This window comes from Cherax quadricarinatus, chromosome 47, assembly GCF_038502225.1.
Source record: "Cherax quadricarinatus isolate ZL_2023a chromosome 47, ASM3850222v1, whole genome shotgun sequence".
NCBI lineage: Eukaryota > Metazoa > Arthropoda > Malacostraca > Decapoda > Parastacidae > Cherax > Cherax quadricarinatus.
This window is the reverse complement of record NC_091338.1, coordinates 23,026,365-23,052,726: the sequence shown is the minus strand read 5'-3', so window position 1 is coordinate 23,052,726 and position 26,362 is coordinate 23,026,365. Positions and strand designations below refer to the sequence as shown.

Here is a 26,362-nt window from a genome sequence, read left to right as displayed (position 1 = left end):
TTTACAGTGAAACATATAAGTGAACAGTATTTAGATAAGGCTAAAGAGGTCTTTGTGGCATTTATGGATTTGGAAAAGGCGTATGACAGGGTGGATAGGGGGGCAATGTGGCAGATGTTGCAAGTGTATGGTGTAGGAGGTAGGTTACTGAAAGCAGTGAAGAGTTTTTACGAGGATAGTGAGGCTCAAGTTAGAGTATGTAGGAAAGAGGGAAATTATTTCCCAGTAAAAGTAGGCCTTAGACAAGGATGTGTGATGTCACCGTGGTTGTTTAATATATTTATAGATGGGGTTGTAAGAGAAGTAAATGCGAGGGTCTTGACAAGAGGCGTGGAGTTAAAAGATAAAGAATCACACATAAGTGGGAGTTGTCACAGTTGCTCTTTGCTGATGACACTGTGCTCTTGGGAGATTCTGAAGAGAAGTTGCAGAGATTGGTGGATAAATTTGGTAGGGTGTGCAAAAGAAGAAAATTAAAAGTGAATACAGGAAAGAGTAAGGTTATGAGGATAAAAATATTAGGTGATGAAAGATTGGATATCAGATTGGAGGGACAGAGTATGGAGGAGGTGAATGTATTCAGATATTTGGGAGTGGACGTGTCAGCGGATGGGTCTATGAAGGATGAGGTGAATCATAGAATTGATGAGGGGAAAAGGGTGAGTGGTGCACTTAGGAGTCTGTGGAGACAAAGAACTTTGTCCTTGGAGGCAAAGAGGGGAATGTATGAGAGTATAGTTTTACCAACACTCTTATATGGGTGTGAAGCATGGGTGATGAATGTTGCAGCGAGGAGAAGGCTGGAGGCAGTGGAGATGTCATGTCTGAGGGCAATGTGTGGTGTGAATATAATGCAGAGAATTCGTATTTTGGAAGTTAGGAGGAGGTGCGGGATTACCAAAACTGTTGTCCAGAGGGCTGAGGAAGGGTTGTTGAGGTGGTTCGGACATGTAGAGAGAATGGAGCGAAAGAGAATGACTTCAAGAGTGTATCAGTCTGTAGTGGAAGGAAGGCGGTGTAGGGGTCGGCCTAGGAAAGGTTGGAGGGAGGGGGTAAAGGAGGTTTTGTGTGCGAGGGGCTTGGACTTCCAGCAGGCATGCGTGAGCGTGTTTGATAGGAGTGAATGGAGACAAATGGTTTTTAATACTTGACGTGCTGTTGGAGTGTGAGCAAAGTAACATTTATGAAGGGGTTCAGGGAAACCGGCAGGCCGGACTTGAGTCCTGGAGATGGGAAGTACAGTGCCTGCACTCTGAAGGAGGGGTGTTAATGTTGCAGTTTAAAAACTGTAGAGTAAAGCACCCTTCTGGCAAGACAGTGATGGAGTGAATGATGGTGAAAGTTTTTCTTTTTCGGGCCACCCTGCCTTGGTGGGAATAGGCCAGTGTGATAATAAAAAAAAAGCCACTGGATGGCGAAACGTCTACAATAAAGATACCCAGATGTTACACACGTGTCTTAATTTCATCAAAGTAATTTATACATGTTGATTAATCTTAATGTCAGTTGTATACTGTAATACACTGACATAACTAACGTTGTCATTCTTATAACTGTTTCCTGACCAACCTTACCTAACTTATCCTCAAAACTGTCATTTTAAAATCTACTCTTTCCATCCCCTCTATTTCAATTTGTTTTTGTTTCTACTTTCATTTCTTTTATGACGTCTAGATCTTTTTCCTCCTCCCCTTTTCTTCTTTATTACCAGGTTCATATTTTCTCTCTCTCTCTCTCTCTCTCTCTCTCTCTCTCTCTCTCTCTCTGTCTGTCTGTCTGTCTGTCTGTCTCTCTCTCTCTCTCTCTCTCTCTCTCTCTCTCTCTCTCTCTCTCTCTCTCTGTCTGTCTGTCTGTCTGTCTCTCTCTCTCTCTCTCTCTCTCTCTCTCTCTTTCTCTCTCTCTCTCTCTCTCTCTGTCTCTTTCACACAAACACACCTCCTCGTGCTTCTTAATTTTTACTCCGTGTAAGTCATCTAGTTTCCTCTCCTTTCCTCTCCATTTAATACAACTACAGTTTTTCTTCCTCTTTCCTCTCTCTCAATACCTTGCTCTTCTTTATCCTTCTCAGTCCCATTTCATCACATGTTTCTTCCCCATCCTTCACACTGCCTCTTCATCACCCGCTTGTCTTAACACTTTTGTTTATCTGCAGTTGTTAAGCACATAGACTCCGGGGAGCTGGTGTTGAAGGAGGTCTCTCGCAAGGACATGGGAGCTTACCTTTGCATCGCCACGAACAAGGTCCCTCCCTCCATCAGCAAGAGGATAGTCCTTGATGTCCATTGTAAGTTATCTGGACGTTCATGATGTCCACTGTCAGTTTTCTTGACGTTCTTAATGTCCACTGTCGGTTATCTGGACGTTCATGATGTCCACTGTCAGTTTTCTTGACGTTCATGATGTCCGCTGTCAGTTATCTTGACGTTCTTGATGTCCACTGTCAGTTATTTTGACGTTCCTGATGTCCACTAAGTTATCTATATTGATGTCCGTGATGTCCGTTGTAAGTTACCTTGACGCCCCTGATGTCCACTGTCCGCTATCTGGTTGTCCACCAAATTGATACAAATTGTTTGTAAGCAACAAACTGTTGGAATAAGTCACCATATTGATGCAGGGAGAGTCACCATATTGATGCAGGGTAAGTCACCATATTGATGCAGGGTAAGTCACCATATTGATGCAGGGTAAGTCACCAAATTGGTGCAGGGTAAGTCACCAAATGGGTGCAGGGTAAGTCACCAAATTGGTGCAGGGTAAGTCACCAGATTGATGCAGGGTAAGTCACCATATTGATGCAGGGTAAGTCACCAGATTGATGCAGGGTAAGTCACCAGATTGATGCAGGGTAAGTCACCAGATTGATGCAGGGTAAGTCACCAGATTGATGCAGGGTAAGTCACCAGATTGATGCAGGGTAAGTCACCAGATTGATGCAGGGTAAGTCACCAGATTGATGCAGGGTAAGTCACCAGATTGATGCAGGGTAAATCACCAGATTGATGCAGGGTAAGTCACCATATTGATGCAGGGTAAGTCACCAGATTGATGCAGGGTAAGTCACCAGATTGATGCAGGGTAAGTCACCAGATTGATGCAGGGTAAGTCACCAGATTGATGCAGGGTAAGTCACCAGATTGATGCAGGGTAAATCACCAGATTGATGCAGGGTAAGTCACCAGATTGATGCAGGGTAAGTCACCAGATTGATGCAGGGTAAGTCACCAGATTGATGCAGGGTAAGTCACCAGATTGATGCAGGGTAAGTCACCAGATTGATGCAGGGTAAGTCACCAGATTGATGCAGGGTAAGTCACCAGATTGATGCAGGGTAAATCACCAGATTGACGCAGGGTAAGTCACCAGATTGATGCAGGGTAAGTCACCAGATTGATGCAGGGTAAGTCACCAGATTGATGCAGGGTAAGTCACCAGATTGATGCAGGGTAAGTCACCAGATTGATGCAGTGTAAGCCGCCAGACCCATTAATGCTTCTCAGTGGGTTACCCCATAATATCCTATCAATGAAGAGGCGTGTGGCGGAAGGTTTCTCTATTACACTGTGTTTCTGTGATTGCCTGTTTGTTTCTCGTGTGAGTGTGTGTGTGTGTGTGTGTGTGTGTGTGTGTGTGTGTGTGTGTGTGTGTTTAACTACATGGCAGGTCGACTCAGCCAGGACACCATTATTGAATCCACATAAAATGACGAGAAAAACCTATCAAAATTCCCATCCAATCAACAGCGTGATTAATTTCTAAATGACCAATTAAATTAGTTGCGGCCCCGGCTGGCGACTGTCACGAGAAGCCTCGTGGCCCTGGTGCCACAAGTGGCACTCTCACTGACGCTGCCCTGGTGTCACAAGTGGCACTCTCACTGACGCTGCCCTGGTGTCACAAGTGCTAGCATGGCACTCTCATTGTCGTGACCCTGGTATCACAAGTGCTAGCATGGCACTCTGTCGTGGCCCTGGTGCTACAAGTGTTAGAATGGCTCTCTCAGTGTCACCCGGGTGTCACAAGTGCCACCCTGGTATCACAAGTGTCACCCGGGTGTCGCAAGTGTCACCCGGGTGTCGCAAGTGTCACCTGGGTGTCGCAAGTGTCACCCGGGTGTCGCAAGTGTCACCCTGGTATCACAAGTGTCACCCGGGTGTCGCAAGTGTCACCCTGGTGTCGCAAGTGTCACCCTGGTGTCGCAAGTGTCACCCTGGTGTCTCAAGTGTCACCCTGGTGTCACAGGTGTCACCCTGGTGTCACAAGTGTCACTCTGGTGTCACCTTGGTGTCACAAGTGTCACTCTGGTGTCACCTTGGTGTCAAGTGTCACCCTGGTGTCACAAGTGTCACCCTGGTGTCACAAGTGTCTCCCTGGTGTCTCAAGTGTCACCCTGGTGTCACAAGTGTCACCCTGGTGTCACAAGTATCACCCTGGTGTCACAAGTGTCACCCTGGTGTCACAAGTACCACCCTGGTGTCACAAGTGTCACTCTGGTGTCACCTTGGTGTCACAAGTGTCACCCTGGTGTCACAAGTGTCACCCTGGTGTCACAAGTACCACCCTGGTTTCAAGTGTCACTCTGGTGTCACAAGTACCACCCTGGTGTCACAAGTGTCACCCTGGTGTCACAAGTACCACCCTGGTGTCACAAGTGTCACCCTGGTGTCACAAGTGTCACTCTGGTGTCACAAGTGTCACCCTGGTGTCACAAGTATCACCCTGGTGTCACAAGTGTCACCCTGGTGTCACAAGTGTCACTCTGGTGTCACAAGTACCACCCTGGTGTTACAAGTGTCACCCTGGTGTCACAGGTGTCACCCTGGTGTCACAAGTGTCACTCTGGTGTCACCTTGGTGTCACTTTGGTGTCACAAGTGTCACACTGGTGTCACAAGTGTCACCCTGGTGTCACAAGTGTCTCCCTGGTGTCTCAAGTGTCACCCTGGTGTCACAAGTGTCACTCTGGTGTCACCTTGGTGTCACTTTGGTGTCACAAGTGTCACCCTGGTGTCACAAGTGTCACCCTGGTGTCACAAGTGTCACCCTGGTGTCACAAGTGTCACCCTGGTGTCACAAGTGTCACCCTGGTGTCACAAGTGTCACCCTGGTGTCACAAGTGTCACCCTGGTGTCACAAGTATCACCCTGGTGTCACAAGTGTCACCCTGGAGTCACAAGTGTCACCTTGGTGTCACAAGTGTCACCCTGGTGTCACAAGTATCACCCTGGTGTCACAAGTATCACCCTGGTGTCACAAGTATCACCCTGGTGTCACAAGTATCACCCTGGTGTCACAAGTGTCACCCTGGTGTCACAAGTGTCACACTGGTGTCACAAGTATCACCCTGGTGTCACAAGTGTCACCCTGGTGTCACAAGTATCACCCTGGTGTCACAAGTATCACCCTGGTGTCACAAGTATCACCCTGGTGTCACAAGTGTCACCCTGGTGTCACAAGTGTCACCCTGGTGTCACAAGTACCACCCTGGTGTCACAAGTGTCACTCTGGTGTCACAAGTACCACCCTGGTGTCACAAGTGTCACTCTGGTGTCACAAGTACAACCCTGGTGTCACAAGTGTCACTCTGGTGTCACCTTGGTGTAACAAGTGTCACTCTGGTGTCACAAGTACCACCCTGGTGTCACAAGTGTCACCCTGGTGTCACAAGTGTCACCCTGGTGTCACAAGTGTCACCCTGGTGTCACAAGTACCACCCTGGTTTCAAGTGTCACTCTGGTGTCACTCTGGTGTCACAAGTACCACCCTGGTGTCACAAGTGTCACCCTGGTGTCACAAGTGTCACCCTGGTGTCACAAGTACCACCCTGGTGTCACAAGTATCACCCTGGTGTCACAAGTGTCACCCTGGTGTCACAAGTTGGTCAGTCTCTTTGTATTAGTGTTAACTGCTTTTTGCATTACTCCCGAGGGGTTGACCCGAGTTTGCAAAATAAGCCAGCTTCCAGTCTGTGGTGGGGGAGTCAGAACACCCGAGCCCAGTCCAGCCTAGCCTACTCCATCCAATTATTTTGCCTGCCAAGCCAGCTTCCACCCCTGCTGTGCTCCTCGTGTGAAGTTATCAAGCTATTCTGTGTGAAGGGTTAAGATAAGCCAGCTAGCAACTAACCCAGGTGTCTTACCCCAGTACTCAGGCAAGCCACGTGACTAGTCTTCATCGCTTGTGATTCAAGTTCCAAGCATTCTGAGTGCTCCTTGTCATCCTTGTGGTGTTGTAGTATTTCGTGGGTTTCTTCTAAGCCAGCCGGCTTAGAATTATCTTCGCGGCAGTGTGGGTTTTCTCAGTGAGGCTTACGACGTTCAACCCATAAGCCCAACCACTCACGATCACGTGTGTCGCACCATTGCCGGTCTCAGACGCCTCGCTCAGCCATTACCCACAAATCCCAACTACAGTCGGCCATTACAACTCACCTACCTCATCAGTGTTTTGGTGCACTGCTAAGGGTTGTAGCACCATATTTTAAGGACCACATAGGGGGTCAAGAGCTAGAGAGTGGCGCGCCATCTTTATAAAGCCTCCTATGTGTTGTCTCTCGCCGATTTAAGCGCAATTCTACGATCATCTGTGCAGAGGACAGCAGCAAGACGATATAAACAATCCATCAATCTCATTTTTTTCAAGTGTTACAGCGATAATATTTTTTTTTTAGAGACATTTGCGAGTGTTGAGACATTTCTTTTGTGTTCCCAGTGAATTTTTCTCTTAGTGACATTCAGTGACTCTTGATCAGACTCAGTGTTTATCATGTACTGATTGCATTAATTTCTTTTAATCTCCTTAATTCAGTGTTAATTTTCGTGCATTATTTTATATCTCTTGTGTTGTGTATCTTTTTATACACACTTGAAGTAAGTACTTAGTGTTTCCTTTGTTGTGTGTGCAACATATGAGCAATATAGAACTTGTGTTTAAACTTCAGAATTCCAGTGTATTAACTCAGTAAATTTTTCACCTCATATTCTGCATCACAAATCAGTGTTGTCTGTTATTTTTTTTTTCTTCCTAGCAATTGTGTATTTTTGTTTGTTCCCTGTGTGTTGAACATTCTTGTGTTCATATTCCTTTATTCAGCCAGTGTTTAATTTGTCTTATTTCCACAGACAATAGTGCCATTTTTTTAAAAGCTCCAGCAAGAAATCTGTTTACAAAATTTTTTAAAACATCAAGTTTCATTGCAAGAAAATTCTAGTATTGTGTGTATGTTGATGTGTTCTGCATCACTGTAAGTGTTCAACCCTCTGTTTTGTTATGTATTTTTTGCACCTATTATTTTTTTCATATTTTATTGAACAAATTCACTCTTAGTGCAATTTTTAAGTTCTCCTTCTAAAGTAAATTGTTCTTTTGCTTGTTGTTTAAGTGCAGTTAAGAGTTAAAGTGTTCATTCCTTGATATATTTCTTTTCTTGTGTGTTATAATTTTTATTATTGCACATAGACTCATTTTGCAATAATTCTTGTGCAAATATTGTGTTGCTATTAAAGTTTTTCTTGCAGAAAATTTTATGCAGTGTTGTGCAATACAGTTTCTTACAGTGCAGTTTCTTATGCTCTGTTCTGTGCATAGTATTTTATTCTGTCTGTCATTTTAATTTTTATTTCAGCGAATTGTGTGTTTGTTTTAATTTTTGCACAAGTTTATTGAGTCCATTTTATTATTTTATTGTGTATTTTCCTTGTTGCATTGAAAGTAAAGACAACTCACTGTGCCATTTATTCAATTTAAAGTAAAAATTGAGCAAATTAGATTTGAGCAAAGTACAAGTTCTCTTGATTTTCAGTGTTTGTTAAGTTGCATATTCTTCTTGTGTGAGTTCTTTGCTTACTGTGTAACTTGTCAATTTTTAATTACTTATGCAGAATAGTTAAGCATTTTTTTCCATTTAAGCTTACTGTGTCATTCTCTCTGTTTTTTTTTTGACTTATGCCCTTCAGTATTTTCACTGAGAAGATGTCCCAGTCACTTTTGAACGTTCACTTAGTGTATCATTCCAGTCAAAGTCAATATGAATCAGTCCACAGTACCAACATTCCCTTACTGACTGAAAGACAATACCTAGCCCTTGAGCAATGTGTTTGTTCTCACAGCTTGTATCTGAGATTTGTTAAAGTGCTGCGAAATGTGAAGTTCAGATTAAGTTCCTATAGATCCGTGAATTACTTATTAACGTAGCCGAGCGGTCAGGCACTAGTAATTCTGTCATTCCCATCTGTGTTCCACCTATACCTTCAGACTTGCAGGATAGTGTTCCATTGCCTCAAGTGTCCGGGGACACTCAGACTGCCTTGAGTGCACAGCCTATCCCTGCAATGACTGCTAGTTCGAGTAGTAGTTTCTCCACAGGGGATGCCTTGTCAGAAAACGATTACTTGCAACTAGTAATGCCATCTCTTGTTGATGTGACATGCTGTCTGCAGAAAGACGTCTCTGTTACAGCTAGTGCTCTCACTAGAGTGTCTGTTGTTGTTCCTAATGTTCCAGATGGTGATCCCATCCTAGTTGACAGTAATCAGTGCATCGTAAGAAGTTATTTCTCGAGTAACTTTCACATGTTAACGTTTGTAAGTGTAGTTTCTTTATAGCTGATACCTCGTGTCACTGTGTGCGACTCAGATTGAATATCAGCATTGTTCACCGTGTTCATTTCTTTCTCCTGTGCTTGCAGTTGAGATAGTAGATTCGTTCTCCCTTGCTCATATTGCGTGTTATAGCGTTAATTTTTTTTTTCAACCGGGGGGAGTCATCCACCCCACCGAGTTTGTTCTTTCCTCCAGTAAGGAAGAACTGTTACCTTTATTCCAGAACAAACAGCCTACTGGAAGGTTAGCCAGATGGACCTTGACTATCCAAGAGTTCAATTCCACTTTTGAAAATTTACCTGGCAAGTCAAATGTAGTCGCAGATGCTTTATCACGACACGTTAGTGTAGTTACTGCAGATCCTCCATTTACTGTCGAGGATGTCAAAAATGCCCAGAGAACCGATCCCTTGTGTTCTGGTGTGATTCGATTCCTGCTCCAGGAAGAGCTTATTCTTACTGTGAAGCCACCAGTACCCATTAGTGACTTTGTAATGAGCCAAGAATTACTGTATCGAATAGTCGAGTTGAGTACTCCTAGCAGACGAGTTAGTAATTCCACAGTCACTAGTGATTGTAGTTGTATCTTTTGTAGATACTCGTTCAGATCTCTCTCAGTCAAGGCATGTGTTAGCCATTGCAGAGGAATTCGACCCTCCCAGAGATGATAACCATTCTGCATACGTAAACCTTACCCTCGCAGAATTGGGTTTAAATGTACATAGTCTGTATAATTAGATGTCCGAGATGAATGAATTTGTCAATTGTGTGTTTTATTATTTGCTGATCAGTTTGTCAGAAATTTTCGTGTTCACGTTCCCTCCGTATTCTGAGAATTAACAGTCTAGATTTGTGTGCACCGAATCTGCCTTTCTGTTAAACACTTCTTTGTATATAATTATTCTTCCTCAGAATCCGTAGAGTGCATGAATACAGATCGATCGATCAATTCCATCCATATTGTATAATGATTTGTACTTATAGTTTGTAATGATTACGTTAACACCCATTACGTCAAAATCATGTTGTACCATCCATTAGTTCTAAGTTATATATGCATTTGTTATTGTATAGAATCAGCCCAGATCCGCCTGCCTGTTCAGCCTATAGATAGTAGTGTATGTCGGGACGACATACGTAACGTGACCGAGCTGTCAGCATAGTTGCTGATCCCTGTATTCCCAGTATTATATAGCATAGCATATTAGTATCATCCCTGTGCTTTAGACACGAGATCCCTCGTAGGCCCTGTGGCTTGTGTGACGTCACGGGTTGCTCACGAGGAGGCCCATTCCTCTGTCCCGCTCTCAGTCGGCGGCAGACCTACAGAACGTGAACAGGCTTGGCACCGGGGCTCCATCTCTCATCTCAGTCTGACAATACACCTACCATCCTACAAGTGTGTCTACCTTATCCTACGAAATCTCCATTCAAGAACCCTGGTGTCACAAGTACCACCCTGGTGTCACAAGTGTCACTCTGGTGTCACCTTGGTGTAACAAGTGTCACTCTGGTGTCACAAGTACCACCCTGGTGTCACAAGTGTCACCCTGGTGTCACAAGTATCACCCTGGTGTCACAAGTATCACCCTGGTGTCACAAGTATCACCCTGGTGTCACAAGTGTCACCCTGGAGTCACAAGTGTCACCCTGGTGTCACAAGTACCACCCTGGTGTCACAAGTGTCACCCCGGTGTCACAAGTACCACCCTGGTGTCACAAGTGTCACTCGGGTAAAGATATCTTCTTCACCGTAACAGATACTATCCTCCGTTCTTTTAAATTATTCCCATTACTTCCCATTCACCATTCGTTGTGTGACCCCTGCGGAATTAGCGCTTTCCAGTGGTTTTGACAATAATAATAATCAAGATGTACTTAAGTTATTCTCGAGGACATTTTATACGTATTTGACTGAAGTAAAGCGATCCTTCCGTCTCCTACACTGGAAGCTCAGGGTGAGAAACTCAGGGTGAGAAACTCAGGGTGAGAAACTCAGGGTGAGAAACTCAGGGTGAGAAACTCAGGGTGAGAAACTCAGGGTGAGAAACTCAGGGTGAGAAACTCAGGGTGAGAAACTCAGGGTGAGAAGCTCAGGGTGAGAAGCTCAGGGTGAGAAACTCAGGGTGAGAAACTCAGGGTGAGAAACTCAGGGTGAGAAACTCAGGGTGAGAAACTCAGGGTGAGAAACTCAGGGTGAGAAACTCAGGGTGAGAAGCTCAGGGTGAGAAGCTCAGGGTGAGAAGCTCAGGGTGAGAAACTCAGGGTGAGAAACTCAGGGTGAGAAACTCAGGGTGAGAAACTCAGGGTGAGAAACTCAGGGTGAGAAATTCAGGGTGAGAAACTCAGGGTGAGAAGCTCAGGGTGAGAAGCTCAGGGTGAGAAACTCAGGGTGAGAAGCTCAGGGTGAGAAACTCTGGGTGAGAAACTCAGGGTGAGAAGCTCAGGGTGAGAAACTCAGGGTGAGAAGCTCAGGGTGAGAAACTCTGGGTGAGAAACTCAGGGTGAGAAGCTCAGGGTGAGAAACTCTGGGTGAGAAGCTCAGGGTGAGAAACTCAGGGTGAGAAACTCAGGGTGAGAAGCTCAGGGTGAGAAACTCTGGGTGAGAAGCTCAGGGTGAGAAACTCTGGGTGAGAAACTCAGGGTGAGAAACTCAGGGTGAGAAACTCAGGGTGAGAAACTCAGGGTGAGAAGCTCAGGGTGAGAAACTCTGGGTGAGAAACTCAGGGTGAGAAACTCAGGGTGAGAAATATATTGACGACAATATGAAAACATGAGAATGAGATAAATCACCGTACAATTACTACACACTCACTCACTGCTCAACATACACTCACTACGCACTCAAGAATACACTCATACACAGTGAAAAATACACTCATACACAGTGAAGAATACATTCACTACACACAGTCAAGTATACACTCACTACACACAAGTATACACTCACTACACACAAGTATACACTCACTACACACAGTCAGGTATGCACTCACTGCACACAGTCAAGTATACACTTACTACACAGTCAATTATACACTCACTACACAGTCAGGTACACACTCACTACACACAGTCAGGTACGCACTCACTACACACTGTCAGGTATACTCTCACTACACCAGTCAGGTATACACTCATTACACACAATCAAGTATACACTTACTACACAGTCAATTATACACTCACTACACACAGGTACACACTCACTACACAGTCAGGTACGCACTCACTACCCACAGTCAGGTATACACTCACTACCCACAGTCAGGTATACACTCACTACACACAGTCAGGTATACACTCGCTACACACAATCAAGTATACACTTACTACACAGTCAATTATACACTCACTACACACAGATACACACTCACTACACAGTCAGATACGCACTCACTACCCACAGTCAGGTATACACTCACTACCCACAGTCAGGTATACAATTACTACACACAGTCAGGCATACACTCATTACACCCAGTCAGGTATACACTCACTACACACAGTCAAGCAAACACTTACTACACACGATCAGGTATACACTCACTACCCACAGTCAGGTATACACTCACTACACACAAGTATACACTCACTACACACAGGTATACACTCACTACACACAATCAAGTATACACTTACTACACACAATCAGGTATACACTCACTACCCACAGTCAGGTATACACCCACCACACACAAGTATACACTCACTACACACAGGTATACACTCACTACACACAATCAAGCAAACACTTACTACACACGATCAGGTATACACTCACTACCCACAGTCAGGTATACACTCACTACACACAAGTATACACTCACTACACACAGGTATACACTCACTACACACAATCAAGCAAACACTACACACAATCAGGTATACACTCACTACCCACAGTCAGGTATACACCCACCACACTCAAGTATACACTCACTACACACAAGTATACACTCACTACACACAGGTATACACTCACTACACACAAGCAAACACTTACTACACACAATCAGGTATACACTCACTACCCACAGTCAGGTATACACTCACCACACACAAGTATACACTCACTACACACTCAAGAACAAACTATACACTCGTTACACACTTAAGAATACTCTCACTATACACACACACATACATTCCCATCATAAATGTTCTCGTTAACTTTACGGTAGAGAGTCAAGCGCAAAATATTGAAACTCCAAATCACGTTCACTTAAAAATTCGTTAAACAAAAACAAATCTGAACACTATGGCAATATATTAAATATGTTTCCTAATTCAGTTCCCCCTCTAGAAAATAATGATGATTTGTAAATATATTTACAAAATGAAAGATGAATATCAGGTACGGCTTATGTCGACCTGCAGAACTAACTGAAGGACCCCATTGGAAATAAGTCACTGATTTTTTGGGGTTATCCTAGGTTCTCTACACCTAAATGCTGCTATGTATGATAATGTATGTAACTGTATTTGTGTGTACCTGAATTAACTTACTAGAAAGTCAGTGTAAACCAAGGAGATTTTGTCTTCAGCTACCTTATTTCGTGCTATTGCAGAAGTCAGCTAGGGTGACATCGCACCAGCTGCTACGTTTGTACTAAAACACTCATAATCGCGGTATTATATCGAATTTTATAAGAAAAAAGGAATTGAATAAAAATAACTAAATATATCAAGTTGGTAATCCCTTGAGACATTATTTGCCAGGTCACGAAATACGCTTCACTCTCGCACTTTTGACAATAAGGCCACTTAAATATTTATTTAAATGCAAAAGAGAGCATATTCAGACTGGACCCTTATATACAATGGATGTGTAGAAATGATCTGAATGCATTCAGATTCAGATATTAGGAAGTGGAGTTGTTGGCAGCTGGATCTGTGATATACGAGGTTTACCATAAACTAGACAATGAGAAAAGGTATTTAGTGCAACGAGGCTTGTGTGGAGACACAGAACCTTATTCGTAAAACTCGCTGAAAGTAGGAATCAAACCCCTGGCAAGCGAGTTTTGAAACTAGCAGGTTAGTATACTTGCCAGGGGTTCGATTTAGAAAAAAATGGTGAAGTTGACCATCATTACGTGTTTGCTCCCATAGGCTCAGAGACCCTCGGCTCATGGGGTAAAAAGTTCGTCCAAATTTCGTAGAGTTGGGTAAAAGACTCATCAGGGCAATTAAGAGTTTCAGAGCAGCTTCTTTCCTCTTCCACATGCTCAGTGTTGCAGTACAGAGGGGTAATGCCTTTTGTATCCTGGGTAAGCGCTATCAGGACGTGGGTAATTGTTGACAAACATCTGTGTTCCTGTAATTTGTGCCTCAAACATTGTGCTTTATGTACTCCACTGTCGTTGTTCCATTAACAAAGAATAAAAAGGCACAATACCTTGACAGGAACAAATATCCCACACACACAGAAAATTAAACTTATGATGATATTTCAGCGACTAGTTAATGGTCGAAGTCGGACCGAAACATCGCCATAAGTCTCATTCTCCTACATGCGGGTTATTTGTCTTTTGTACCATCAATGTAGCTTTGAAAACTTGTGTAACATATTAAGCAATGAAATATACCAGTTTGTGTACTTATAAATCGCCTCAGGGAGGCAGTGGATCATCTCAATTTTCACTAGTTGTTCACACACACACACACACACAGACACACACACACGCGCGCGCGCGCGCGCGCGAGTCACAACCTTAGTGCTTTGCGAATTTAAGCATTTTGTGTGCTACCTAAGGTTACTGCAGTGGTCATTAAGTGTGTCTGAGTAGTGAACAACCTTAGAAATGATTTACAAGTTGTCCTGAGTCATATAAGTGTGGGGAGAGCCGCAATTTTATAAGTGAACTTGAAAGAGATATTTGGTGGCGCAAGTCAGAGACGGCAGGCCTAGTGTGGCCTCATGTGTCACCCAAGAAAGATAAAGTGAAATCAGTGTGTGACCAGTGAAAGAATACAGTGAATAGGATTATATATCGACAAGAAACGGAAGTGGATATACGCCAGGACATCACGACAAGTTGGACAATCTATAGGTTGCTACAGGCTGCATCGCTAGTATCTCACCTATGCATGGTTTTCATGGAATCGGGTGTGAGTTTTCCAGGTAACCGCCAAGCTGTTCGTGAATGGTCCAACTCTCCTAGTACGACAAAGAATAGGTTAACAAGTACTCAGTAACGAATAGTAATTGGTAATTTATTACAGAACAGGGCGAGCAGACAGGTGTCTATTAGACTAGGATGAAGGGTAAGTATAGAAGGCATAAACTAGTAGGGGGTTGTGGGTCAGGTCAGAGGAGCACGGATGACCACGTGTAATACGCAAACTCCACATACACTGCAGAACACACAAACTGCACCTCACTCACACACTCCTACCCACTACTTTCACATACTCAGTAAACCCACACTCATATACATACATGTAGTTCCACACACATGTTCCCACACACATACACACACACACACAAGACCAGTCTGGAACCCACACCTGGTAAAGCACGTCAAGAAGTTAGAGAAAGAACAAAGGTTTGTAACAAGGCTAGTCCCAGAGCTCAGGGGAACGTCGTACGAGAAAAGGTTGAGGGAAATCGGACTGACGACACTGGAGGACAGAAGGATCAGGGGAGGCATGATAACGTCATACAAGATACTGCGGGGAATAGACAAGGTGGACAGAGATAGGATGCTCCAGAGAGGGGACACAGAAACAAGGGGTCACAACTGGAAACTGAAGACTCAGACGAGTCACAGGGACGTTAGGAAGTATTTCTTCAGTCATAGAGTCGTCAGGAAGTGGAATAGCCTAGCAAGTGAAGTAGTGGAGGCAGGAACCATACATAGTTTTAAGAAGAGGTATGACAAAGCCCAGGAAGCAGAGAGGGAGAGGACCTAGTAGCGATCAGTGAAGAGGCGGGGCCAGGAGCTGAGTATCGACCCCTGCAACCACAATTAGGTGAGTACAATTAGGTGAGTACAAGTCCACACACAGAGCGACCCACACCCATACATTCTCACACATACACTGTCCCCCACTCTCCCCCTCACTCTCCCCCTCATTCCTTCCCTTGCTCCTCTCCCTCCTTGTTCTCTCTCGCTCTTTCCCTCCCTCTATTTCTCCCTCTCCCTCTCTTTCTCATGCCTTCTCTCTGCCCCGCTATTTAACTCTCGCTCCCCCTCTCCCCTTATTCCCTCCACTTTCCCCCCTCCATATCACTGTCGCCACTGTCTCCCCCTCCCACTCTTTCTCATTCCCTTTCCCATTCTCCCTACCTCCCTTCCCCCTCTCCTTTTCCCCTTCTCCCTACCGCCCTTCCCCCTCTCCTTTTCCCCTTCTCCCTACCTCCCTTCCCCCTCTCCTTTTCCCCTTCTCCCTACCTCCCTTCCCCCTACCTCCCTTCCCCCTCTCCTTTTCCCCTTCTCCCTACCTCCCTTCCCCCTACCTCCCTTCCCCCTCTCCCTCCCCCTACTCCACATACACACATACCTACACACACTCTTCGTCTCCCCCTGTTTTCCCCTCTTTCCCTTCCCATACTTTTCCCTTTCCCCCACCCTCCCTCTCTCATTCTTACCCACCCCTTTTTTTACACAGGGTTTGACAAGGATAAGGATCCCTAGCTTTATTGACAAGCTATTTACAGGTTAAGGATTCCTAACTTTATTGGCAAGCTAAGAGCTGTTACCTACATCATCTCCCTCTCTCCCCATTTGCCACTGTCTCTCTCTCCCACTCTCAATCCCTCCCCCATCTCTCTACCTCCCTCCTTGTGCAAGAAAGGTATAAAATACCGACAATATGAAAGTTAAGACACATGTGCAACATATGGATATCTTTATTGTAGACGTTTCGCCATCCAGTGGCTTTATCAATACAGATTCTAGGACATAATAGGAAGACAGTAGAACTATATACAAAAGATGAGTAATCAGTCCCTCCTACCAGTGACTATGCCCTCGTCTGCTGCCCGTCCCTATCCACTGACGCCTATATAACCGCCAGTCTTCTTGGCTTTGCTCCAGATTCTCCTCCACCACGATGCTGTGAACACTAACTCCAAGGCTGAGGGACTGATTACCTCATCTTTTGTATATAGTTCTACTGTCTTCCTATTATGTCCTAGAATCTGTATTGATAAAGCCACTGGATGGCGAAACGTCTACAATAAAGATATCCATATGTTGCACATGTGTCTTAACTTTCACCTCCCTCCTTCTTCTCCCTCCCTCTGCCAGACACACCCACAAAAAATACAAGCACGTCCACACACACACACACACACACACGCGCGCGCGCGCGCGCGCACGGTCGAGGATCAGGCAGGACTACAAAGAGACCTGGTCAGACTACAAGCCTGGTCCAGCAACTGACTACTCGAATTTAACCCGGCCAAATGAAAAGTCATGAAGAGCGGGGATGGGCAAAGAAGACTGCAGACAGAGTTTAAGCTAGGTAGCCAAAGACTGCAAGCCTCACGCAAGGAAAAGGATCTGTATGCATCACCAGTTTGGAAGTCACACCTGGTCAAGCACGTCAAGATATTATAAAAAGTGCAAAGGTGTGCAACAAGACTAGTTCAAGTGCTAAGGGGAATGCCCTACGAAGAAAGGTTAAAGAAAATCTGCCTGACTATACTGGAAGACAGGAAGGATAGGGGAAACATGATGACGACATACAAAATACTGCTAGGAATTAACAAGGTGGACAGAGACAGGGTGTTCCAGAGATGGGACACAGAAACATGGGGGTCACAGTTTTAAGTTGAGGACTCAGATGAGTCTTAGAGATGTAAGGAAGTATTTCTTTAGTCATAGAATTGTCAGGAAATGGAAAAGTCTAGTAAGTGACGTAGTGGAGGCAGGAACCATACATAGCTTGAAGACGAGGTATGATAAAACTCATGGAGCTTGGAGAGAGAGGACCCAGTAATAGGTGAGTACATCCATGCCGAGAGAGAGAGAGAGAGAGAGAGAGAGAGAGAGAGAGAGAGAGAGAGAGAGAGAGAGAGAGAGAGAGAGAGAGAATGAATAAAAACTTAATTATAAGTCTGGAATAGTAATAACTTTGAGCATGACAATACTAAAACTGCTTCTCAGCCTCTCAATGTTTGTTAATGTATTGACAGTTGCGCCACTGATCACTGTGCCCAACCAGCTGGTGGGTGCCCCGGTAGGCACCTCAGTGACCCTGGAGTGCCAGGTGGCAGCCTTCCCAAATGCTGTTCACTTCTGGCGATTTAACAATCAACTGCTGATCAACTCCAGCAGACAGGAGACTCAAGAGCTACGAGACGGCTACACCACCACCATGAAGCTTCTGCTGAGGAATTTGAGGCACAAGGAAGACTTCGGAACCTACGTCTGCACTGCCAAGAACTCCCTCGGAGAGACAGAAAGTAATGTAAGACTTTACGGTAAGTTCTTGATAAAATTATATATGCTTGACTATGGATAGTTGCTCTTGTTAAGAGTACGGACGCGAGACGATCGTTGGATTTTTTTTGGTGAAATTATGGGCGTTAGAATATCGTAAGTTGTTGTTTATTTAGATTGCATATGCCAGACTAGCGAAAGTTGTTAGTGAGATTATACACCCTAGTCTACCGTAAGTTGTTATTGGTGTGATATACAAGCTAAGCAATCGTAAGTTGTTGTTGGTGAGATTATAGACCTCAGACTCCAAGATTTAATATTTTTGTTGATAAAGAGTATAGAGGTCTAACTGCTGTATTGTGTTGCTGAGAGTATAGAAGCTTTGTTAGACACTTACGGCTTGAGAAAGCTGTATCACTTGTATCCGTTTATCTAACATATTGTTTGTAATTCTATTATTATATTTTATCTTCTTTTCCCATGTACTATCCATATATTAGCACTTTTAATTCCCGCAAGGGATCTGGCAGGTCAGGGAGTAAGAGGGAAACAAGTAACTTACTGCAGTAAAATATCACTAGTCGTAGTTCTCAAACAAAGAATAACTTCAATTACTCTTTACGAGAATTACTGTTATAGTAAAAATTGTGAAGAGATAATAAAATAGAAGGAAGGGTGTTAATGTTGCACTTTTATAAATGTAGTGTAAGCGCGCCTCTGGCAAGGCAGTGATGGAGTGAATGATGAAAGTTTTTCTTTTTCTGGCCACCCTGCCTTGGTGGGAGACGGCCGATGTGTTAATAAAATACAAAATAAAATAGAAGAGTAAGCTTAAAGTTTAAAATAAACGACCTACAAGCTAATCCAGCTCTAACCTAACCTATCCTAACATAATTTAACCTAACCTATCTTATTCCACCGTAAAGTTGACTATCCTAGCCTAACTCATCTCAGATAAATAAGACATAAGAACATAAGAAAGAAGGAACACTGCAACAGGCCCACTGACCCACGCGGAGCAGGTCCATGTCCTCCCCCCCGGATTAGACCAATGACCCACCCCGCGGATTATCCCAATGACCCACCCAGTCTGGTCATTTCCATTCAAGGATGGAGCGCTGTACCAGACCCAGCAGCAAAGCTAGTCAGGTCCAACCCACACCCACTCATGTATTTATCTAACCTATTTTTAAAACTACACAACATTTTAGCCTCAATAACTGTACTCGGGAGTTTGTTCCACTCATCCACAACTCTATTACCAAACCAGTGCTTTCCTATATCCTTCCTGAATCTGAATTTTTCAAACTTGAAACCATTGCTGCGAGTCCTGTCTTGGCTGGAAATTTTCAGCACCCTATTTACATCCTCTTTATTTATTCCTGTTTTCCATTTATACACTTCGATCATATCCTCCCTAATTCTACGCCTTTCGAGAGAGTGCAGATTCAGGGCCCTCAGTCTATCCTCATAGGGAAGATTTCTAATACATGGGATCATCTTTGTCATCCTCCTTTGTACGTTTTCTAGAGCATTTATTTCCATTCTGTAATACGGTGACCAGAACTGAGCAGCATAGTGTAAATGAGGCCTAACCAAGGATATATAGAGTTGAAGAACAACCTGAGGACTTCTATTATTTATACTTCAAGATATGAAGCCAAGAATTCTGTTAGCTTTATTGCGAACACTAATGCACTGTTGTCTTGGTTTTAGATTACTGCTAACCAGAACTCCTAAATCCTTTTCGCAATCGGTAGTATTAAGATCTACATTATTTAGTTTATATGTGGCATGGTTATTTAACTGTCCAACATTTAGAACTTTGCATTTGTCAATATTAAACTGCATCTGCCACTTCTCCGACCATTGCGTCAGTCTATTCAAATCATCCTGGAGTGCTCGAATGTCCTCATTAGAATGAATTGGACGGCCTATTTTGGTGTCATCAGCAAATTTGCTTATGTTGCTATTTATTCCCTCATCTATGTCGTTTATGTAAATTGTGAACAACAACGGGCCCAACACTGACCCCTGAGGAACACCGCTTGTGACGTGCCCCCATTCTGATTTCTCCCCATTTATGCAAACACTCTGCTGTCTATTTGTCAGCCATGCCTCTACCCAGGAAAAAATTTCTCCTATTCCGTGTGCCCTAAGTTTCTTCAATAGCCTCTGGTGTGGAACTCTATCGAAAACCTTACTGAAGTTCATATACACAATATCATATTCATAACCATGATCTACCTCCTCAAACACCTTAGTGAAAAAAGTTAGTAAATTCGTAAGACAGGAACGCCCCTTTGTAAAACCATGTTGAGAATCATCAATCAATCTGTACCTATCAAGATGGCTACGAATTGCTTCGGCAATTATTGATTCCATAAATTTTCCCACTATGGAGGTAAGGCTTATTGGTCTATAGTTCGAAGCCAAGGACCTGTCACCTGCCTTGTAAATAGGTATTACATTTGCCATTTTCCACTTATCAGGCACTATGCCAGATTGTAGTGTAATAGTTGTATATTTTTATTGCTGAACCGTTTCGCCTATTCAATCGGCTTCTTCAGTCGATAACATAATGACTAAATATGGAGATATCAGAAGCAGTGGTGAGGTACAGATGTAATCAGCCCATCAACCTTGCAGTAGTTTTTGAGATAGTCATTCCTTCTGATGCATCGACTTTACATTATTCAGGACTGTGGAGCTGAATTGCTTCGGCAATTATTGATTCCATAAATTTTCCCACTATGGAGGTAAGGCTTATTGGTCTATAGTTCGAAGCCAAGGACCTGTCACCTGCCTTGTAAATAGGTATTACATTTGCCATTTTCCACTTATCAGGCACTATGCCAGATTGTAGTGTAATAGTTGTATATTTTTATTGCTGAACCGTTTCGCCTATTCAATCGGCTTCTTCAGTCGATAACATAATGACTAAATATGGAGATATCAGAAGCAGTGGTGAGGTACAGATGTAATCAGCCCATCAACCTTGCAGTAGTTTTTGAGATAGTCATTCCTTCTGATGCATCGACTTTACATTGTTCAGGACTGTGAAGCTGAATTCTCCAGGATGAGGAACTAACCACCTCAAACACTACTACTACACGGCTAATGGACTGATCACATCATCTTTCTCTCGCCACTGTTTATGCTGGCTTCATATGTAGTAACCTCTGTATTCGACTGAAGAAGTCAATTAAGTAAGCGAAACGTTCCAGCAGTAAAGATACCCACCTGTTTTGCTCATATACTTGACGGTATAGTTAAAAAATTTCCATAATGAACCATTTTTAACCTAACATATTCTAACCTAGTCTAACCTAATCCTAATCTAGCCTAACCTCACTTAGCCAATGCTATACATATTAACTAAACTTTTTCTAATATTACCTAGCATAATGTAGGGTAATGTAATGTAACCTAAATTAGCCTGAGGAAAGGTAGACTAATCTAGCTTAACCTAATCCCACAGACTAATATAATTTAATTTGTCCTAACGTCACTTTTTATCCTAATATCACTTATTAGTTGTGGCTACAGTGAGAGTAAAAGGTAGATGGAGTACAAGGAAAATGGAAGCAGCAAGTAAGAGAGAGAGGTGAAGATTTATAAGCTAAAGGAGGAGGCAGTTAGGGTAAGATCTAAATAACTATTGGAGGATAGATAGGCTAGTGAGATAATAGGAAATGGGGGTTGAAGATGTATGGGATAAGTCTAAGAATGTAGTGTTAGTGTTCAGCAGAAGTTTGTCGTAACAGGAAAGTGGGTGAGGGAAGGAAGAAAAGCGATTGGTGGAATGATGATGTAAAGAGAGTAGTAAAAGAGGAAAAGTTAGCATATGAGAGGTTTTTAGAAAGTAGAAGTGATGCAAGGAGGGATGGGTATATGGAGAGAAAAAGAGAGGTTAAGAGACTGGTGAAGCAATGTATAGAGAGAGTTGGTGCGAGGTTATCAACAAATTTTGTCGAAAATAAGAAAAAGTTTTGGAGTGAGATTAGTAAGTTGAGGAAGCCTAGGGAACAAATAGATTTAATAGTAAAAATATAGGATAGGAGAGGCATTAAATGGAGAGAGGTATCGGGAAGATGGAGGGAATACTTTGAGGAATTGTTAAATGTTGATGAAGATAAGGAAGCTGTGATTCCGTGTATAGGGCAAGGAGGAATAACATATTGCAGGAGTGAGGAAGAGCGAGTTTTGAGTGTGGGGGAAGTTCGTGAGGCAGTGGGTAGAATGCAAGGGGTAAGGCAGCTAGGATTGATGGGATAAAGATAGAAATGCTAAAAGCAGGTGAGGATATAGTTTTAGAGTGATTGGTGCTTTTATTTAATAAATGTATGGAAGAGGGTAAGGTACCTAGGGATTAGCAGAGACAATGCATAGTTCCTTTGTATAAAGGCAAAGGGGACAGAAGAGTGCAAAAATTATACGGGAGTAAGTCTGTTGAGTATACCTGGTAAAGTGTGTGGTAGAGTTATTGTGGAAAGAATTAAGAGTAAGTCGGAAAGTAGGTTAGCAGATGGACATGGAGTCTTTGGAAGGATAGGGGGTGTGTAGACCAAGTGTTTACAGTGAAACATATAAGTGAACAGTATTCAGATATGGGTAGAGATGTTTTTGTGGCATTTAAGGATTTGGAAAAGGCATGTGACAAGGTGGATAGGGGATAATGTGGCAGATGTTGCAAATGTGTGGAATAGGACGTAGATTACTGAAAGCAGTGAAAAGTTTTTACGAGAATAGTGAGGTTCAGGTTAGAGTATGTAGGAGAGAGAGGGATTATTTCCCAGTAAAAGTAGGCCTTAGACAAGAATGTGTGATGTCACCATGGTTGTTCAATATATTTATAGATGGGGTTTTAAGAGAAGTGAATGCTCGGATGTTGGCAAGAGGTGTGGGGTTAAAAAACAAAGAATTTAACACAAAATGGGATTTGTCACAGTTGCTCTTTGCTGATGACACTGTGCTTTTGGGAGATTCTGAAGAGAAGTTGCGAAGTTTGGTGGAAGAGTTTGGAAGGGTATGTAAAAGAATTAACTTAAAAGTGAATATAGGAATATAGGAAAGATTAAGTTAATGAGGATAAAAAAAATTGTGTAACAAAAGATTGAATATCAGATTGGAGGGAGAGAGTATGGAGGAGGTGAATGTATTCAGATATTTAGGAGTGGATGCGTCAGCAGATGGGTCTTTGAAATATGAGGTGAATCATAGAACTGATGAGGAGAAAAAGATGAGTGGTGCACTTGAGGAGTCTGTGGAGACAAAAAAACGTTGTCCATATGGGTGCGAAGCATGGGTGGTGTATGTTGCAACAAGGAGAAGGCTGGAGGCAGTAGAGATGTCGTGTATGAGGGCAATGTGTGGTGTGAATATAATGCAGAGAATTCATAGTTCGGAAATTAGAAGGAGGTGCGAGATTACCATAACTGTTATGCAGAGGGCTGAGGAGGGGTTGTTGAGGTGGTTCAGACATATAGAGAGGAAGGAACAAAATAGAATGACAGAGAGAGTGCATAAATCTGTAATGGAGGGAAAGATGGGGGGTAGAAGTCAGCCTAGGAAAGGATGGAGGGAGGGGGTTTTGTGTGCAAGGGGCTTGGACTTCCAGGAAGCATGCGTGAGCTCGTTAGATAGAAGCGAATGAAGACAAATGAGTTTTAGAACTTGACATGCTGTTGGAATGTAAGTATGGTAATATTTATGAAGGGCTTCAGGGAAACCGCCAGGCTGGACTTGAGTCCTGGAGGTGAGAAGTACAGTGTCTGCACTCTGAAGGAGGGGTTTTAATGTTGCAGTTTTATAAATTGTAGCGTAAGCGCACCTCTGTCAAGACAGTGATAAAGTGAATGATGGTGAAAGTTTTTCTTTTTCAGGCCACCCTACCTTGGTGGGAGACGGCCGATGTGTTAATAATAAATAAAAAAATAGCATAACCTATCCTAGTCTAACGTAATTTAACCAAAAATAGACTTAATCTGGCCTAGCCTGACATGAGCAAAAGTAATGTAACCTAATCTAAGTTAAGTGTCCCATAGCTCGATGGCTAGTGCACTCAGCTCACACAGTGAGGCCGGGGTTCGATCACCTGTAAGGGTGGAAACGTTAGGACGTGTCTCCTTAGGATATTTGCTGTTTCTGTTCACCTATCAGTTGAATAGGTATCTGGGTGTTAGTCGACTGGTGTGGGTCGCATCCTGGAAAAATACTGGCATAATTTGCCCGAAATGCTCTGCATAACAAGCGGCTTTCTATATAGTATTATGTCATTGATGTCAGCTAGACCTGTATACCTTGTACATGTACTTGAAGAAATAAAGATTATTATTATCTAAAATAACATAATTATCTAGCCTAATCTATCCTAAAGTGCAGTAACGTGCCCCAACTTAACGTAATGTAATTTAAAGTCACGTAACGTAAAATATCCCAACCTATCCTTAACTAATCTAGTGAAACCTTAGCCTTATGTGACCTGACCTGACCTCGCCTCACCTGATCTAACCTAATCAACTCTAACTTGTTCGTGCCTATGTAATATCTTACCACATGTTTACGCTCATTAACATAAATCAGAAGCATTGTTATAATCAATCTAGGGAAAGTTAACTGCATTGTCTTTCACGAAGCTGTGAACGTGTTGAGGACAGTCAGCACAGAGAATGTAGGAAGTTCAAACATCCATCCGTTAATTTCCACTAGCCTGACTGTTGATGTTCTCATGGGAATATTAATGGTAGGTAATGCATGCTCTTTGAAGAGGCTCCCACCGCGATGCTCTCGCCACATTAATAAAACTGTTGGTCCTCTGAACACTGCTACAAATCATTTAATATTCAGCGGTATTATGTATCCCTCTGGAGCTCTTCACATTTCATGTAATATTAGAGCAGTATATGGAATCTTTTGTTGTTCCATTTAAACAATAAATGTATCGTGTATTGTAGCCAGAATCTGTGAACCCGGCTTGTAAAAGCAACCAGTTCTTGACTTGTAAACAAACCCAGAATGTAGTTATTTTTTATACACTCTTCGAAAATCTATGACTATATAATAAGTTTATGAGGATTTGTGATGACAAGTCTTACTAAAGAAGGTACTATGAGAGAGATTATGCAGGTGTAATGGCAGTGTATGTACACATATACTTACAGGTGTAATGGCAATGCATATACACATGTACTTACAGGTGCAATGGCAATGTATTTACACATGTATTTACAGGTGTAATGGCAATGTATTTACACATGTATTTACAGGTGCAATGGCAATGTATTTACACATGTATTTACAGGTGCAATGGCAATGTATTTACACATGTATTTACAGGTGCAATGGCAATGTATTTACACATGTATTTACAGGTGTAATGGCAACGTATTTACACATGTATTTACAGGTGCAATGGCAATGTATTTACACATGTATTTACAAGTGTAATGGCAATATATTTACACATGAAGAGACCTTAAAAAGTGGACAGAACAGCAAAGGAATATGCTAGTCTAAATAGCCTAAAAAGAATTGAAGAAACTGTTGCTATATGTTTACAAAAACAAACAGCGTGGGGAAAAAAATTCATTCAAAATCAAGCGCTAAACCTGTACGGATCATGCATCAGTGAATGGCACCAGATTAGATGTCACTGGCTTTCTAATAATGTGCAGAACAAATTATTCATCCTGAAAATTTGTTGAGACCATTACAATAAGCTGTATGACCCTTATGGTTTAGCGCTTCTTTTTATAATAATAATAATAATAATAATAGTAATACTAATAATAGTAATAATAATAATAGTAATAATTCATTACAATAAGTTAAAATTGCAAATTATTATAAAGCAGCAAATGTTTTGTTAATGTATAATACAGGGACTAGGAACGACCCCTTTATTTATAGAGTTGTTGTGTGTACGAGGCATTGTATAGGGCAGCATTGTAACCTCCGGCAGAGGTTACGTAATTCGACTATGAAAATCACTTCCATCGTCATTCATACACAAATAACCCGCACATAGACGAGAGGAGTTGACGACGACGTTTCGGTCCGACTTGGACCATTTACAAAGTCACACAGTGTGACTTTGTAAATGGTCCAAGGCGGACTGAAGCGTCGTCATGAGCTCCTCACTTCTATGTGCGGGTTATTTGTGTAATGCTCCAGTCACGGTATTGTGCCTTTTTTTTCTTACCGTCGTTCATTCAGTCACTGTCCTGGCAGAAGAGTCTTGACGTCAGAGTTCAGATGACTCTCCAAACCAGTATCTTTTCTGTAAAAGAATATAGTAACTATACTTCCCAATTCTAGAACTAAAGTCCAGCTAATCAGTTTCCCACATCTCATCATGACTGTTACTC

The 26,362-nt window shown here is 42.8% G+C and overlaps 1 protein-coding gene across 1 annotated transcript in view; it reads left to right on the top strand.

The window, feature by feature from the left end:
- Window positions 1-26,362, top strand: part of LOC128696484 (lachesin-like) — a 344,218-nt gene that overhangs the window by 257,357 nt on the left and 60,499 nt on the right. The window contains exons 4-5 of the mRNA XM_070094758.1: window positions 2,153-2,284; window positions 17,747-18,034. Coding sequence (XP_069950859.1) covers window positions 2,153-2,284; window positions 17,747-18,034 — 420 coding nt within the window. The remainder of the gene's footprint in view (window positions 1-2,152; window positions 2,285-17,746; window positions 18,035-26,362) is intronic.